This window comes from Leptosomus discolor, chromosome 14 (assembly GCF_034619465.1).
Source record: "Leptosomus discolor isolate bLepDis1 chromosome 14, bLepDis1.hap2, whole genome shotgun sequence".
NCBI classification, from domain to species: Eukaryota; Metazoa; Chordata; class Aves; order Leptosomiformes; family Leptosomidae; genus Leptosomus; species Leptosomus discolor.
In genome coordinates, this window is record NC_141404.1 from 5028545 (window position 1) to 5047433 (window position 18889).

At 37.7% G+C, this 18889-nt stretch overlaps 1 protein-coding gene across 3 annotated transcripts in view; it reads right to left on the reverse strand.

Moving 5' to 3' along the window:
- The window catches only part of SDK1 (sidekick cell adhesion molecule 1), a 409863-nt gene that overhangs the window by 198255 nt on the left and 192719 nt on the right, over positions 1–18889 (reverse strand). For all 3 annotated transcript variants that reach the window (XM_086472872.1, XM_086472871.1, XM_086472870.1), the window contains exon 5: positions 10975–11108. In XM_086472872.1, the coding sequence (XP_086328998.1) occupies positions 10975–11108 (134 nt within the window). The remainder of the gene's footprint in view (positions 1–10974; positions 11109–18889) is intronic.

Here is an 18889-nt window from a genome sequence, read left to right on the forward strand (position 1 = left end):
GGGCGTTTCGGTTGACTGATTGATTGGTTGGGGGGGTTGGATGAGCATAGCATGCCTGCAAGATCCACTTCTTATGCCATTATCCTCAGCATATCCACTTTTCAGTTTCATGGGCCTTTTTAGCTAGCTTTTACAGACTTGATTTAATATTCATAATCACCTTGAAAAGGCCATATGCAATTTTAATCACTCACTACCAATTACTTTCTTTAATAGCTATGACAGTATCACTCTCAGTGATCGGATAAACCCACAAGGATTGCTGAAGGCAGCACTGGGTGTACAGCTTCTTTCCCAGCCTTTGCAGAAGATACATCGCTGGCTTTTTAAGCCTTCGCTGCCTTTACTAAGTCAGGTTTATGAGCACATGGCTTTGCAGAGCAGATGAAAATACAGCCAACCGGGAGTAAATAAGCAAGCTTTTCTTTTTATCCCTCCTTAGTGCATGAGGAACAAGTGGGGAATAAAAAAATCCAGGCACAACTTCTCCTTCCTTCTTCATGCAACACACTGTCCACTGCAGTATTTTCCCTACACACAACAGCAGTAAGCTATGCGTTCTGAGCTTGTAAACACATTTAACAGCAAATATAGCTGGACCAAATTTAATAACAATTTTGCACAAACAGGGCCTTAGAGACTAGGACATTGTGTGCACTTTCCTGGCTGCTGTATTCCTTCGTTTTTATCACAGAAAGCTTACAGTCCTTTAAAGACATACTATTTAACAATGGTGTTCTCCCCGGTTACAGGAGTAGTAACTTTGTTCCCCCATTCCATAGCAAAAGTGATTTATTCGCTATAAAAAGGCAGAGTTTTAGATTACGGATTATTTTTAAGAGGCTTAAAAGTGTAGACAATAGCCTGCACATGAAAAGAAATCAGCACTTCTATCACCTTACAGCACAGTCTTCAGGGAAAAAAAAAAAATCATCAGAACTTGGATTACTCCAATGTACCACTCCCCAGATGCAAATGACGATATGTGAAACTGAGCAGTACAAAACAAAGGATAACATCCTGGGTGGGCGATTTACAGCTGCCACGGTACAACCAAGTGGACAAGAAATCGATGCAGCTTTTACATACACGAGGTGAAGCAACCCGGCTTACAGTCAAGTCTGAGTTTCTCTTCCTATTACAAATGGGGTAGGAAGGTCCAATTATTCTATATTACTTTAAAATTCATAGCAAATCCTTACTAAAAATCTAAAAAGCTTTCCGACACTAAACTTTTTTTGTTAAAATTTGGAGCAAAAATTGTTTAGCTGATTCAAAAAAACAAACCTAATTGGATACTGTAGAAGTAACTTTCATCTTGTCTACTAAACAACACAACAGGAACAATCAAATTCAATACCTTACCATAATGTGTCTATACAAAGAATATTCGGTTTTACAAATGACCTTCAATCTTGCCTATCCTGACTCTCCAGTGCTTAGGTTGCTGTTGTAATCACTGTTTTTTTCATTTTTGCTCCTATGCAGGCTCTGGTCTGCACTTTTGGAATTACTTGGACAAATCACGTCTATCTGGCAGAACAATCACACAGACATGTGAGGGGTTCCCATCCTCATTTAATTTTCCTGTTCTGTGATGTATACTGAAAAGAAATTAAAAACATCCATAATATGAAGAGTTTTAAAAATTATAACCCTCAAGCAACCATATGTTTGTGAAAGCTTGAGCTGAAAATTAGTTTTTGTAAATATGCTGGGGGGTGCAGTTCCGCCATGCAGACCTTTGGCATGCATAATACAATCTTTAGGATATGTTTAGGCTTCTGTAGTAATGAGTAAGTGCAAAAGTTATTCTATTAAACATCTGTTTTGAGCATATTTATTATTCCTTATCTATATTGTTTATAAGAAATTTCCAGCTTGCCTAATACAATGACAGTTTAAAGAACACCATCAAATAGTTCCTAAATTACTTTTTTTCCTAAATTGAAGAGCGAGTCCTACTTCTATGAATAATTATAAAAATGCTATATGCTGCAAGTTTATCCAGCTCGTAAGAAACAAGATGCTCATCACTATTTGCCTAAGCAAGAGCTTTGTAGCTTTTCACCCTCTTGCTCAGAGACCGGCCAGGACAGCCTTTCTCACTACAGACCAGTACAAAGCTGTCAAAGCCATATATTACATGGATAATTACATGGTTTTTTTCTAAACATAAATTATTATTTTTTCATTAAAATTGCATGTTTAAACTAAAGCGTGCTTCAGTGAGGTACAGATTCTTACTTTCTTGCTAAAGAGCACCTTCAGCAGGTTTTAGCAACTTTAAATAGGTGAAAATTATGCTTTAAATATATCCAACTGCGTAAAGATTGGAAAAGAAGTGAAAGATTAAGTCAGCTGCTTGGAATACTCCAGGAGTATGGCACAGCAGAATGGGACTCATAAAAGATCAAAAGATTGTGTTCAAAAGGGGTAAATTGATATGCAAGTCTCCAGTAGCTATTCCTTTTAAAGCTTCAGAATTATGATACTTAAACTGAAACACAAAGCCCTTACAAGTACCTACAAATTGCTATAATTCCATCTCCTCTGTAAGTTTTTAGAAAATGCAATTTGTCTTGGGTGTACATGATAAAGAAATAAACAGTTCCAGCAAAAAAAGATTGTTCGCCAGTCCTATGGTCCCAGGAAGCAGGCAACAGCGGATGTTGCTTGACTTAGATCTTCTGAGTTTTACCATTTCTGTTATCACTTTACCTATATACTAGATATTAATTTTTGTAATATTAGTACGTATTAAAAAGCTTTTAAAAAAATCCCGAAGTACTACTCAAGCTTACAAGTATGGACAGGAACTACCACTCTCGCACCAACAATTAGAACTAATCATCAGTATTTAAAGAAGAGTGAGAAAATTAGTTTGCTTCTCACTGCAGTGAAACAGAAAAGAGAAACAAACCAGAAATATTTTCATGGTAGAACGCGGTTAAGGTGGAATTGGACTATAAGATCAATTTTACCATTTTTGCCCATGAAAGATGATTCAATCTTGAGTAACCAACATCATCTTTTATGTCTGATCAAAACAATGTTTATTTCAGCAACTTCCTTTCATCTTATTCCACACTAGGGTATTAGTACGAGACTGACTGAAGAAAACCACTGATCAAAAACGATACTTTCTTTGTAAATTCTGTAGTATTATTTAAAAAAAAAAAAAACACCACAACAACCCCCGAGGTGAATCAGTGAGATTGAAGAGTCTGTTGAACTGGCAATACTTTTCTGTCCAGAAAAGTTTTCTGGCATTTCTCTTATGCTGGTCTTCCAACAAATCATCACAGTTTGTTCAAGATGGCATTTTCCTGGATGGCATGTATAATTGATGTATGTCACACTTTATAAAATGATTGCAAGGTAAATTCAATTTTCTCTTTTCCTTGTTTGTGTCCTCTAAGAATCTCTTCTCTCCACATATCAATTACAGGGCAGTGACAGAGATAGGATACAAATCACTCCGATGAATGTAATAGCAAAAGTGATTAGAGATAGGGAGAGATTAATTGCATGTGTCAGATAGATATAAATAAAGGGTTTAAGAGACAACCCAGGATGTCGACTCTGTGTGTATTCCAGACCTTGTACAGACATAAAACTCCAAACCGTATAAACAGACAAGCGTAACAAGAAGCTATGTTAAAATAATAAGTTACATTATAGAAGCTTTACCAGTTGCCATTTTTTCAGATCAGTATGCATAATGCATGTACATATGCCAAAGGAATGCACGCTTGGGTGCATTTCCCCAGCTTCACCAGCTAGTGATGAGTCCCCGTAACAACAGGGTTGTTTTGGTGCATTTGGGAGAAAAGGAAGGAACTGTTCTTTCCATAACCATGTATTTAAAGCTTTAAATACATTTGTTGATGCCACATGATGAAAATTAAGTGCCAGATATTTAAATGTTTTATGCTGATTTTGGCTGTTTCAGTTCTCTTCAGTAGCAAGATTGACGAAATCTAACAGAAAGTTTATTTTAGTATCTTTCCGTTGCAAAAAAGTACTAGAGGAGACACCTAGTTGCCTGGGACAGAGCTGCAGCAGATGCAAAAGTGCGCGAGGCATGGCAATAAGTATTACCAAAAATAGTCCAGAGGAAGAAGAAATTGGAGACCAACCAATATTTCTGCTATTTATCAGGAAGAGCACTGGCAGAATATTTGGGTAAACCCAAAGAAAAGCTCAAGCTGCCACAGAGGGTTTCTTGGCTCGTCTTTATTATTCCTGCAGTTTAGCAATCTACCCCTTCAACCACTGGTTTTCCTCTATATCACTATGTTTGAAAGTGAGGAAAGTTTTCCTTAAGGAGGAGAAAAGTAGAGAATTATGGAAAAGATCTAGCTGAAGCTCTTAAAAAACCCCAAACCCCTCAATAACAATGAAATTTGGAGTCAAGAATGCAGATAAATCTTGAACATCATCTGTTGTTTCTTTTTAGTACATATAAAATGATTCTACACTGCAATACAGTACCCTTTTTGCAGTAGATACTAAGGTAGACCATTGAGAATATCAGCATCCACTGAAAGTCCTAGCTCTGGATAAAGCTTAAACTAACATTTGTTCCAATGTATCAAAACTAAATCTTTAACACTAAACTAACTCAATTTAGACCTTTTTTTGTTAATATTAGAGAAGATTTGAGCTACAACTGAAGAAAAAGCTTTAAGACAGAGTATTTTACCAAGCTATTAAACATGGCATTTACACAGAATTTATCCTTAAGGTTTAGTTTTAAATCCCAAACACTTCTACAGTCTCCTTCAAATTAACTTTTTGGATAACAAAAGAACGTTAAGCAACCACCAAAGCGAAAGGCACAAATTTACTCGTAAAACCCCATGTGACACAACCGCTAGGGTCTCCATCCTGGAAAGCCTGTTTGACAGAGAACACAAAACCCGTGTAGAAAATGGGAAAGGAAAGAAGTGTCATTATTTCAAGGGTGACTTAAAACCAGTTCACCGAGGGCTGAGCTGTGCTACGTCGGACTTCCCCAGGATTTGGAGAGAACCTCAGGCAGTCACGTACAACCACGGCACAGAAATGCGATTTCATTTCACTCCATATTGCTTCTCCTTCCCCCACCAAAAAAAAAAAAAAGCATCACTGAAGCACTAATTTCACCTCAGCAGCGCTGACCCAGAGAGGCTAAGTGAAGTAAATCCCCTTGGCATGAACTAAAACCAGTTTGACAAGTTTATAGAGCTTGCGTGAATTTGACCTCAGACTAGAAATATCTACTCCCTGGGGGTACCAGGCCATTCCTTTTTTTCCTGCCTACACCTGAAAGCTGGAACTAGCTATGAAAAATTCATGCAGCAGTACGCTTCAAACATATCCATGAAGGATCCTCAACATCTGCTGACTTGAACAAACCTTGATGGTTAATATGAAAAATTATGTTAGTGAAATGCTCTCTTCCAGAGAGGAAAATATGTGCTCAGAATCTTCTGAAAACTTATCTTCTTAACAAACGTACAGAAGAATGTCAAATTAATATTCTACCAAATACACGGACAGGTAGCATGGCATTCCCCCCCCACACACACTTTCTTTCCTAAAAATGTAAAGAATATTTCATTTTTCCAAACACTGAAAGTGACCTACACATCTTGCACTATCATGAGAACCTTTCTTTACAACAGAAAAAACAAACAAAAACTTTCAGTGCAAAATCGTGAAAAGGGACTCCTCCCTTCTGTAAAATTTACATTTCAATACGTTAAATTGAGGACTAAAACAGGCACCAACTGCAGACAAACAGGGCCTAAATAGACCCTCATGGTAATAAAACTCTTGTTGCAAGTGGAAGCTGGGCAGAACAGCACAACGCCTTCGTATTTTAAATTAATGGCAATACAACCAAGCCAGGAGCTTAATTTTCAGTCCCCAAGTTGTTTGTTTTTTGTTTGTCTTTTTTTTTTTCTTTACCTTTTTTTTTTTTTTTTTTTTAAAGCATTGTCAGTGCTCAAGGGAAAAATTTATCTTCGTTAAATGATAATTGGCTTTATTATCTTTGACTCCTCAGAAATGCTGGCTGGCAAGGTTTTTAAAATTTTCATCAATCTTGTTTTCTGTTTTTACAAAGCCTGCATCAGTAGAAGATGTCAGTGTGCAGAACACTCTGTATCTCCCAGTTTTATGAATAGGTCTTGAGACTATCCAATTTACTAATAAATCTATTGAAGCGACACGCATCTCAATATTTCACAGCTTAACAAGAAGGTCCCGAAGCAAGGCCCTGAATTGCAGTTCCAGATGATTAGCGCTGCAAAACCAATCGAAGCAGGAGTATCTAAGCTGTCAGAACAGCTTACACATACCCACCTTTTGCAAACTTGCCGTTTAAGTCACTTACCAGGGGACACTTTCTCAAATTTTTCATAAAATACGTCAACCAAGGTCTGAAATGGTAGCGCACACTGCTAAAAGTTTCCAAGACTGGGCCAATGCAGCTCACATCTACAGCGTTGCATTGAAGTTAATAACAGAAAAATCTCAGCAGGGCTTTTCTAACTTCTTCTAAAGCAGCACCAGAGCCTTGCCACTTCATCATGTAATAGAGCAACAAGGACACGCACCGCGGTGAATACATCAGCCAATTCCTCACACTAACAAAAAGCTCCCTATGAATCTTTAGGTTTTTTTCCCCCTTCTATAAAAAACCCTTCTTAAACTCTTTACTTATATACTAGAAATCATTACAGTTTCATTAGGAAGCTTTTAACACCCCTGCTCCCCCTTTCCCGAAAAACCACCTTCATGCACAGCCTACAGCAAAGTACCACGTATCAGTGTGTTATAAGTTCCATTCTATAACCGTAAGAGTTTCGGTGCAGAGTTTCAGAGAAGTTTAGCTGATACACCGAGTATGGCCTTCAAGGAAATTAGAGTTTTATGACGGCCTTATTTTAATGAACACTTAGATCTTTTAAGTGTCCTGCCGACCTTGGTAAGGTCAAAAGCATGTTGCTTTATCCCCCTGACAAGCCAGAGTCTTTAGGAAGAGATCTGACCATCTGTGCCACAGTGCATGTCTGCCTGTGGGAGAACAGACACAAAAGAAAAAGCCTAAGGAATTAAGGATCCGTTTAAGATATTATCATCAAATCTATTGTTGATTAGATGGAAATGGGAAAGAACATTAAGGATTTCCCAATTGTTTTTATTGAAAAGTAGTATTTACATCTAAGCAGCTTGCAACAGCTCAGTGATACATTAATTCCCACACCTCTCCGGTCAAGTTTGTAAGTTCCAGCAAGGGAGTTAATACTGAGGTCCTCCAAAACAGCAATAGTGAATTTTCAAAAGGGAGTAGGTGATGACTGAGTCATAAAGCAAACTGAGTTTCGCTACTACTTCTGTTGCCCAACTCTGGACTGTCAGACTTCCTGATCTTCCTAGCCAAAATTTTTTTATTTACACAAAAGCTGAGACTTATGGTTAAAAAAAAAAAAAAGGCAAGCCAAGATTTTCATTAGGTTACTGTAGGGTTCAACTGATTTTAAGACATTTCAAATTTAGGACATCTCAGACAAATGTGACGTTATTCCCAATGTGCAGCCCGTTGGACATCATTTTTATTTCAGCAAAGCCTGCCGCCTCAGGGATGATCTAATCCTCTTGAAATCAGTGGAAACATGTCCACTTGAAAGAAACAACTATTGTTTTCAAGAATAGCTGGACTGGACCTCATGCTGTGACCTGAACTTTCAAATTAAGACACGTGGTTTTACAGGGCAGGCATGTAGAACCCCAGTGCTTAACCAAGCTAGGGACTCAGCAAAAATACTGCTCAATACTTGAATCTTCTCATAGAGTGACCATACCTATTGGCTAATATATCTGTAGTCCAAAGATTATTTAAGGAATGAACCATCACAGTAACATGTGCTGGGCATGTATCCGATAACACCAAGATGCCCTAAAGATCTGCTAATTTTCATTAGACCCAGGCATTCTCATACCTACATTTTCAATGTCTGACCAACCTCAATGTAGAAAGCAGCAAACCCAAGCACAACAGAAGCAACACTGACAAGCTAGAAGCCTTTCTATTGAAGCTGTTTCCCAATTTCCAACGTTATGTTTGTAATCAGGTGGCAATGGCTGGATGTGAGAATTCATGTTGCTTGGTACTCGATGAGCTATAGGCTAGACTGACAAGAAACAAGATGCATTTACCTCTAATACCCAGAGCCCTATTAGAGAACTCATCGCAGCTGGGGCTTTTAGTCTGGGTTTTTGAAACGTGTTCAACATCCTCAAATCTTCTGATTCAACATGTACCAAATATAGTTATTAATTGAAGGCCAGTTTAGTATGTTTTGCAGGTGTCGTTCAAATTCCACTTACTCCCAGCCACAAGTTAAGGCGCTGAATTTAATCTGCAATATAAGGCCCTATAACTCATCTTCTGCTTAGCTCAGGACTTCACCTTTCTCCTACTGTCAGTCTTGCATTTCGGACCAGAAGAAGATGGCTTACAGCTTTCTCAGCTATCAGACGGGTTCTGCACATGCGCTTTTCCTACAGGCTGGAGCAAGTCTGACACCAATATCCTTCAAGGAACAACAAGCTATGCATATCTAAGACTGTTCTCAGTGGATGACTGCCCTGGGAATTATCTATAGTTCTTTCTTTTGCCCTCAATAAAAGTGGCGATATGCATGCCGAGTCATGTAGCAAGGTTGTACTCAATAATTAATATATAATCTACTCACACAGAGATTGGATATTCCACTTCAGTTGTGGTTTATTTGATTTTGATTAAACTGTTTTTAAATTTTATACATGTCCTAATGGAAAATGACAAGTGTCATCACTCTTAACATCTGATAAGACTCAGACAGTGACAACTGAATGTGATAGCTTCCACACCTGGATGTATCTTTAACAATCTGTTTCTCTAACTTGCTGGAATTCTTTACTACTCTTTAAAAATACATCATTTTTCTGCAACCATTCTCTGTATATTGCTTCAGGACTGTATTTTTACTTGGTTATTTCATGTCACTGTGCATAAAGAGGTTTATTCACTTTTATCTAATGTATCACAGACGTTTCTTCCTCAGATCAAAGTTCAGAATGACCATGTTAATCTCAAATCTCATTTTCTTTACAGACACTGTAATGCCTTATGGCCAGTGCCTTTCTTCAACACACACACAGCATTGATAACCCTGGACATCAAGATAACAATTTAAAAACCTCATTGGCTAATACTCGTTTTAACAAACAAATCCATTTTTGGCTTTCCATCTTGCCTCATTCTTCATTTTCTTTTATACATTCAATCTTTCCTATTTTTCACATCCAGATAGACTTGGCATTCATGGTATCAAGTCTCTATGCATTTTGAAGTGTTTTCTTTTCCGTATGCCTGTATTACCTTCTGCTTTGCATAGCACTTGTTATGCATGCATGATCACAGAGTATTTCTAGCATTAATTAAGATATGAAATTAAAGTGGGAAGTACATTACTGGTCACATAATACAAACAATACAAATTCACTTTAAAATGAAATTACTAAAGTGTTAGCAAACCTCTTTATACTGTCAGAAATAATAATGTTTACAATCTACATGCCACAATACAGCCAGAACTCACAAGTGGATTTGGAATATTATTTCCACTTCAGAAAGATACACATAAAACCCCTGAGAAGTTAATTTAGTTTATAAACGTATCTGGGAAGAAAACACAGGTTTGCCTGTTCTGCTGTCTGTTATCCCATACAGCTTCTGCCCTCAGTGACCCCTGATCCCACTAACAGGGCTTCTGTTGTTTGTGTAAGAACAGCTTTCCTTGAAATCCAATTAGGAATTTTAGCAAATAGTCACATTTTCTTAGAAATTAAACATTTTGCAGGAACATAATATTTTTGATGAACTTTTGACAAACATAAGCATCTTTCCAGAAGCAATTTGCCAGATTTCCTGCCCAGAAACCCAGGCTCCCAAGTTTTGCTATTGTAAAGAAACAAGCTACCAGGAGGGTCTCAAATCTAACGGCATCCAAATCAAGAGACCTTGGGCATCTCATCATGCCAACTGATCTAGAGCCGAGAGTCTTGCACCTTCTAGGAGCCCAAACCGTAAGAGTAGCCTGTCAGTAAAGCTGCTAGTGTCATCAACAAATTATCCAGTCATCTCTTCCTTGTGTCTACAATCAAAACCAGAACCCTCCACATTCAGACTAACATACTCCCTATCTCGCTGCTACATTAAGAACACCTTTACCAAATGCCCTCAGGAGGCAACGCTGCGTGTTTAGCTTATTAATTTTTCATGAAAACACGTTTACTAAATGTTTTACAGTAGTTTACATGTGCATATTTTCGCTGATTGTGCACCTTCGTGTATTTAGTGTGCAGTCATCTTTCTGACCCCGTTGCTCTGCTGTTTTTCCCTTCCCTTTGCTGTAAAAATCACGGAGTACCTCTGTAATGGCAGGTGTTAATACAATTTGCGCAGTGTAAAATAATAAGTAATAACAATGAAATGCGTGTTCCCTGGGACTCTGTGATAACTCCAGGTAAGAATAATGCCATAGACTGGGAATAGACTCATTAATAAAATTGCATTCAGAAGAGCGACTTGTTTACTTACACACAATGGAAAACAATACATTATAAACCCCTGCATTAAAAAGAAATTATGATCACAACTTCACAACAAACAGTGAGGGATGTCATCATGTACCTGCCTTGCACAAAATAAACTATCAGACAAAAGGCTTTGAGGGTGATTTGTTGAGGGCATATACTCTTAGGTCCCTCTTATTGCATAAGGAGATCGATGTGCTCCAAACCAAGCAGGAAATGTTGACCTCCTTTAAAGGTCCAATCCTTTGTTAGCCAGGCTCTTTTTATTAGGGCAGAGTTTTGTGAATACTTTCTGCAACCTCAGTATGACAGCGTATTATTCAGAATTTGGATACTCACTTGCTACGCTGAGATGAATAAATGGACTTGTCTTGTTCTCCCCATTCTTTTCATTGACTGCCTGGACATAGTAGCCTCCTGCATCTGTCACTGATGTTGCAAGGATCACCAGTTGATTCTCCAGTGTGATGGCTCTATTTAGGAAAAAGAAAGTTCACATTGAAACCAGAAGAATGATACCCACTAGGCAAAAACAGTACAACACTTTAGACTTGACAGACTGGTATGATATTCATTGCTCATATAAATCAAGATGTTGGGGAACCAAACCCAGCCTTATTCCAAACACATCTTAAGATCTTTGATGTCTTTCAGCCTTTTCTCGGTTTAGATAATGTAACATGTTGATGGTGATACACAGAAAGCTGCAACTTATCAAACTATAGCAGTGTAAATGGCGTTAAGAACTTACACAAGAAACACCAAACGACAACAGAGACCAATAGCCTGCAAACTGCATCCTTAGGGGTTGACAACAGTCCTGGCAAACGATAGTATTCTGCAAAGTCAGTTTTATTGAAAGCCTCCTCAACAAGTGAAGGCTAGCCTATTAAAGACTGACACTCAGAGAATAAAAACACATAGCTTAGTGGAGGGAAAAAAAAAAAAAAGTAAAAATCAAAGGCAGTAGAACCTCAGATGGCAAACTTTCTGTATTTATGACATCGCTAATTATCACAACATCACAGACAAGAACATTGGCAAGTTAGAGCCTAATTGATATACACAGATGATCTGAGCACAGATCAGGAGGGAAGAGTTTCCATTTAATATAAAACAGGTAGGAAAGCACAACTCTGTAGTTAGCACTGGTGTAGGCCTGAAGGAGTCAATAAATGTCACCGTACAACACAAGTCCGTTCTTGCTTAGGGCTGCTGCATAACAAATGCCTCTATAAACTCCCTTGTAGGCAGCACAGGGTTGGTTACGTTGCATTTTACATGTATTAGATGGTCTTTTCTTGACTATACAAGATAAAGGTTTAATCTAGAGACAACATGTAAAAATTTAAGGGCTTAACTGAACAGGACACAGGAAGCTCAAATATCAGGTAAGAATAAAAGAACAAGTAAAGTTCCAGAGACAGCCTGTGGAGCCAAGAATTGACACTAATGCAGACTGGGACGTTGGAACGGAACAGTTGGAGCAAGAAACTCCTACCTTCCCTTATATTACTTGATGAGAAGCCCTATTGAGCTCAGCTGTGCTATTAGTCATATCCTTGAGCATGAGGTTGAAACAACATATAAAATTATTATACTGGATGAAACAAGTTCATACATCAATAGGTCTCAAAGAGAGTCAGTGCTAAGTCAGAGTATTTGTACCCTAATCAATCAATAATGGACACTCCTGCATTTCTTCTTCCTGTTTTGGCATGGTGTGGTTAACATCAATAATTCACAACTCTTGTGCTTTTGAAAAAACATTTAAAGCAATAGGGGAAAATCACACATTCCTACTCTAGCATACTAGTTTTGATAAACAGGAGGGGGCATAGAAAATCACAGTGAGAACATAGCAGTGTTCAAAGGCTGTGTGTATTTTATTCTCATCACTTTAATTTTCTAATGTGGATGCAAGGAATACTGAACTTCTATAAAGCTATCACTAGATATCAATAAATGAAAGTCACCTGAAAAATAGATACGGCTATATTTTCAGCTCTGAAATCAGCCATCACACATCAGCTAAAGATCTTGTTTACATTATCTTTATTGACAGTTTTTATTATAAAACTACTAAAAAAATTCAAGGTATAATTTTTTTTTTGCGTTATCCAATGAATTTATACTAGCTCAATTGACCTGGAAAATTAATCAAAGAATAGATATACAGAGGAGGGACATAAAATGCAAGTAGTATGACGTTTGATAAAGCAAATAAAGATAAAATTCCAATGAAGTTCTAATAATGCAGTAGTAGAAGACAGTGACATTAACATCAATTTCTACTTTAGTTCTAAAGAAAGCAGCATTAGAAAGATTCTTCTAAAATGCTGAAATACATTTCAGACTGCTTGGATGCCAGCTGCAACTGCACTCAAAAGTTTTAAAGGTGATCCTTGAACACTGGTGAGATGCACGCTGTTACTACCTTTATTAAATTGGCTCAAAATTTACATTTCAACTATTTTACTCATTATATACTCATCAAGAGCAAAGGGAATTAAGATGTATTTATTAAGAAACCTGTTCAACAAAGATTTTTTGAATACATAAATATTTATTGGAACATGAGCAAAACGTAACATCTGGGAGTGATAAGTAAATCTTAAAGAGCAAATGGATCTAAATATTTAAATCTAAACAGATCAGTACAGAGGGCTAAACATCATAAATTCCATGTTCAAAATAGTGCAAAAAGTTTCACGTTCATTTGTATAGAAAAAAGAATGAGAAGACAAAGAAACTACTGAACACAACTCTTTGGGGTCATCAATTACACAGTCAAACTAATGTTAAATTAGAAACCCCAAAATGAGTTATTGATATCTTAATAATTCTGTGAAAGATGGAATGTTTCCATTTCATTAACTAAAGACAGGTATAGAATAAGATGCAAGCCTTCACAGGCTGCAGACTCTGGGAGTTTTATTTAGATCAAGCATGAGCATTGTGCATCAGGAAAATCAATTAGTCACGTTTTAAGGACTCATTAATTCCAATGTTTCTAAACCATCTGAAGATTCACGCCCAAACCCTCACCAGAGCTGCAGCCACTTTTTATACAACAGCTGCACGGAGCACCCTAAAATTGGCTTATCATGTTTCCCTGGGTTTATTGTTTGCTTTCATTGTCCAACATAACTTTTAAATTGTGACAGCTCCACACTAATGTTCCAAGGAAAATCTGATTCCCGGCTGCTCAGTTTACCGGCATATCTGAGGAAGACAACTGCAGCAGATGGGGTGGACCTGTCAGTAATTCATAGCCAGCACAGATTTCATGAAAAATATAAATAATGGGGTTTTTTTTAAAGCAATATTGAACTTAACTCAATCTAACATTCTCAAGACAGGAACAACCAGCAAGCAAACTAAGCAGACTGATCCTTTGGGATTCCTTAAGCACAGGGAAAGAGGCATTTTAAATCATATGTATTAATAGAAGAATTTTTAAAATGTCTCTGGAGCTCAGTGGAAGCCTGTAGGGAACAGCAGCCAATATACAAACAGCAATGTACACATCCGTGAGTAGTAAGCTGTTATACTGGTGGGTTCAGTATTATGATGTCCTACAAGCATTTCAGTGCTATCTTTACCACAAAAGCAGCCAGAGACTAGAACAGATTGATGTGAAAGTGAAGGCGAGTTGGGCCTTTGAAGCTACAAGCTATGTTTATGACATGCTGCCTAACCAAAGGCTATGCTCTGACAGGATGGGAAAAGGCAGTAATGATGGAGACATGTTCAGATAGAAGAGCTGGGTATATAAACAGGCACCTAATGAAGTTTTCATTACTTCCATTTATTGGAAACAGAATTTGGCACTTAGATACGCTCTCGGATTTTTAATTGTAGCCTTCTGAATTGTCCAAATACTGTTAAAAAAAAAAGTCTGGTGCAAATAACCTAAGCTTGATCTAAAGCTTATGGAAATTATTCTGTAAACATCACTGGAATGAGAATCAGGCCTTTAGAAGTAAAAAGAATTTTCAAAATGCATTTAAGACACGGGTTTTGGAGTTAAATAAATTTTTCCTGCATTGAAAACTGCATCATTTATTAAAACGTTCTGAATGAACTCCACAGTATCTTAGATAGGTGGATTTCCATTAATAATGTTTTTTAATGTGAAAATCCCAAAATCTACTCTACAATTGGATAATTCCCAAAAGTCAGTTATTTGTTAGTTTACTAGTCTACCAGATTACACAATGAGTAGATAATACTAGGTTATAAAAACACCATAAAATGAAAATCAGAGTAACCTGATTAGGCTTTCTATTCGAAGGCTGCCATCTGCTCATGAACCAGTGTGCAATATTTCAGTACAAAGGCCTTCGTAAAGCCTCTTTTCCAATACTATCCCCAGCTAATATGAATATCAATCCTTTTTTACAAGATATTTTCTACTAGAAAACCTCTGTTCCCCTTTTAAAAACTTTTGTCCACATTACTCAGCAAGCACCAATCTTTCTCCCTGAGCCAGGCACCACAGAGGAACTGTGATGTTAACAGAAAAGGGAGAGATTATGGAGTAATAACAACATAATTACGGAAAGACTTCCCTCATGGATTCCCCCTTTTGGAAAAACACACAGATACATTGCAGTTAAAAACACAGCTGTTCAAGTGAAGTCCTGACTTGGAGTAGTGCATGCACGGATTAACAGAGTGAGCATTTCACCACCCATGTGTCTTCCAATTCTGATGGGGCATTATTAATCAATATTATTTAAATACATGTTTTCCACAAGGAGTCCATGTTTTTCAGGACTCAATCACAGAGCAAAATATTAGCGTATGTGCTACAGAGCAACCTGTCCATAGCAACAAAGCACTAAGAGCTGTGACTGGATGCCAGTATTACAAAATATTATTTAGGTTCCAGGTATATTGTTATTGCAAATCAACCATCTATAAATAAAAACCATTATACTTAATATTCAGTGGCTGTGTACATATAACTACACATATTAATGCATTGATTTTGCAATCAATGCTAGTTTATAGCATTGCTTCTTTAGCTATGCCATGGCACAAAATGCGCTTCTGGTAAGTGACTGGGATTTCTAGTCGTGAAAGTGTCCTGAGGTTACACAAGAATAAACAAGACAGTCCTAATTGCCAGACAGACATCGAATATTATCATGAAATGAAGGAAGACTAGCTATTGACAGGTTTAGCAGATGTATTTCCAGGAAGAAATGAGAGAAGCATCAGAATTTCCACATTTGAAGTCTGATTCACTATTCTCTAGCACTAGTTTTGGAGCTTACAAGGTCTTGGTTTAATAAGGCTGTAAACATTATTCCCCACATTTGTTTGTGAACACATTATGCAAAACATGTTCCATGTAAAGTGAGTGCAAGGCTGGAACAGAAGTGGATGGAAAGCTGTACATGATGAATCGGGGATCCACTACCTGACTGGAAAGTTGTACCAGGTAGAAACCCACAGGGTTTGCCTTTGGCCTGGCATTATTTAATATTTTCATTGGTCTTTGTGGACTGAATATAGATTTCACTTACTAAATCTGCAGATAAAGTCCCAGAGACTCTGGATCACAGAGTTAGAATTCCAAACTCAGAAGACCTGTTCAAGCCTGTCCACAAGACTGAGGTTTGCAGTTCAATGAACGAGTTCAAAACATTGTATTTGAGAAGGAATAACTGACGGCAAAACAGGCAAACCCCACAAGAGGGTGTGCAAACAGCAGTATCGTTGGAAAATTTGAGAAATAACGCTGTTTCTCACCCCGTGTGTCCTCTGCTCAATTTCGACTATTGGTTTTAAACACATAGGCTTGTCAGGAAGAATCCACATTAGGTTCCACATTAACATAAGGAAAATCTTTTTCACTGTGAGGGTGGCAGAGCCCTGGAACAGGTTGCCCAGAGAGGCTGTGGAGTCTCCTTCCCTGGAGACATCCAAAACCCGCCTGGACGCGTTCCTGTGTGATCTACTCTAGGTGGTCCTGCTCTGGCAGGGGGGTTGGACTAGATGAGTTTTTGAGGTCCCTTCCAAGCCCCAATATTCTGTGATTCTATAATCAATAAAAAACCCAAAACCACACCAGAACCATGCACTCCCTGACCCCTGGCCCCCCATCCAACCCCAAAGAGTAATCTAGAAAATATGATATGCAGGAGAATACTCCAAAAACCAAAAAAGTCATCACAAGTGTCTTCATATACGTACAGACTGTTACAAAAGTGTATTTCCGATTTAAGCAGAATCATCAAATATTGAGTCTTGTTATAAAAATCTTAGCAGTTCACCCTCAGAAAAGCTTATTTTTAGTCTTTGGAGATAGAAGCTCCCAGAAATGACGCTCAGATGAATTATCACAAATATATATATATTTAAAGTCGTGCTCATATCAAGCAATTACTAGTCTAGAGATTAAAAAAACCACACAAAACAAACCCCAAGATAATCACTAGATAACTGATCATGAAAGAGATGTTTGCAGCGAGAGACAATGCTACCAATCCAGGAGCAAGTAATTACAGTAACAAACTACAGAATAACATTCATAAGTGTGCTACTTATGCTAAAATGTTCTTTTTCTCCCCCCAGGTTTTCAGCAGCTTCAATTCTTATTTAATGCAACTTAATTATTATCACTTAACTTTGCTCCTTTGTTTTTGTTGTTTCCCCCCCCCCCCCCCCTCCTTGGTTTTGTGTGGTTTGTTTGGTTTTTTTTTTTTTTTTAATTATTACATTTTAAGCAACAATACTTAGTACAGCTGATATGAGTACCTGTGTGTGGTTAAATCACAGCTCTTGGGTGTTATCTTACTGAACCACACTAATGTGTGCCTGGATGTGCTACTCCAGCAACAGCAGGTCTCAAACTAGATGAAAAATCCAGCCTTTCAAGACAAAATATGCATCTCAGTCAACAGAAACCAAAGACTTGGAATAAAATAAGTCAGTTTTCTCCAGTCATCTCCTCCTCTTACTGTATTCAAGATATTTGTAAACAGAGCATCTGTTTTCTTCTCTCTCCCCCGTTTATCATATAATCAACACATTGAAATCCAATTGCAACATCACTATCTGTTGCTATGGACAGGGCTGGCAACCACTGGAAAGATGAATAGTGGAATTTTTTTTAATATAAATGAGTTATTTAAACAAAACACTGCAGTTAAAAAGTATCATAGGTTGTTGATCTACACAGGTGGCTGACTTCACTGACAGCAAGCACAAAGATTATTTGTAATCATTTGGGATTTTGTAGTTCAATTTTCAGATACAGGCAGACATGAATATTGCTCCAGATTATGGTATTTCTCCTGAATTGATTATTCAAGGTGCTGTGTTTTTTTAAAAAAAAATACTGCTTTTTTTCCCTTTCCTTCACTGTGAGATGAACACTTCTTTATTAAATTATATCCTTACTTCTGCTAAAACATGTCAGCATAATGGTGTGCAGTATAGTGGTTTGTAGTCAAGTATTAAAGAGCTTTCTGTTAAATATTGTATCTCAGGCCATTATTTCACTGTTCTATTCCACAGAATAAAAACAAATGTAAGGCATGACTGTGAACTGCACTAACTATAAAGCAAATTAGCAGTGGTACAGCCCTGTCACAGGGCAATGCACTGAACAGATAATTGATTATGTGACAAAGGAAACGTCAGCCTCTTCACCGCGTATTTAACAGACACCTATAGACATGCCACAACCATGCCTATTTAGATGTGCCCAGCCTCTGTTTCTTCACGTTCCTGAGTCTGCCTGAGCGCCATCTCTGCCATTTCCTTCCTGATTCCACACATCTCTCATTCAAAACCATCTCCATTTTCACATAGGTGTAGCTGAGAACAAGATTTGGCACAGCTGTTGCTGTATAAACACACCTGGTCTCAGGAAATCTTTATCACAGCAACTGAAGTACCCACACACTTCAGACATAAAATTTCAAATCTCAAATGGGTCAATGCAAATTTCTAATACATATGCTCAATTTTCTCAGTTGAAACAAGTCCTGCAGCTAGATACATGCACATGAGTATATTTAAAACTGACATAGTGAGCACACAGAGCATTGACAGAAGTTATCTGGCTAGTCATGATACCTAATGACAGCTGCCTATCAAGTGAAGATGAAACAGCCACACACATGTGGAAGACCTCAGGAAGACAGCACCTGGAATGACTGGTCATTATCACACGAGCCAAAGGCTTTGTTTTTCTTCTAGTGCCAGGAGAGTATACATCCATCTTACAAACACT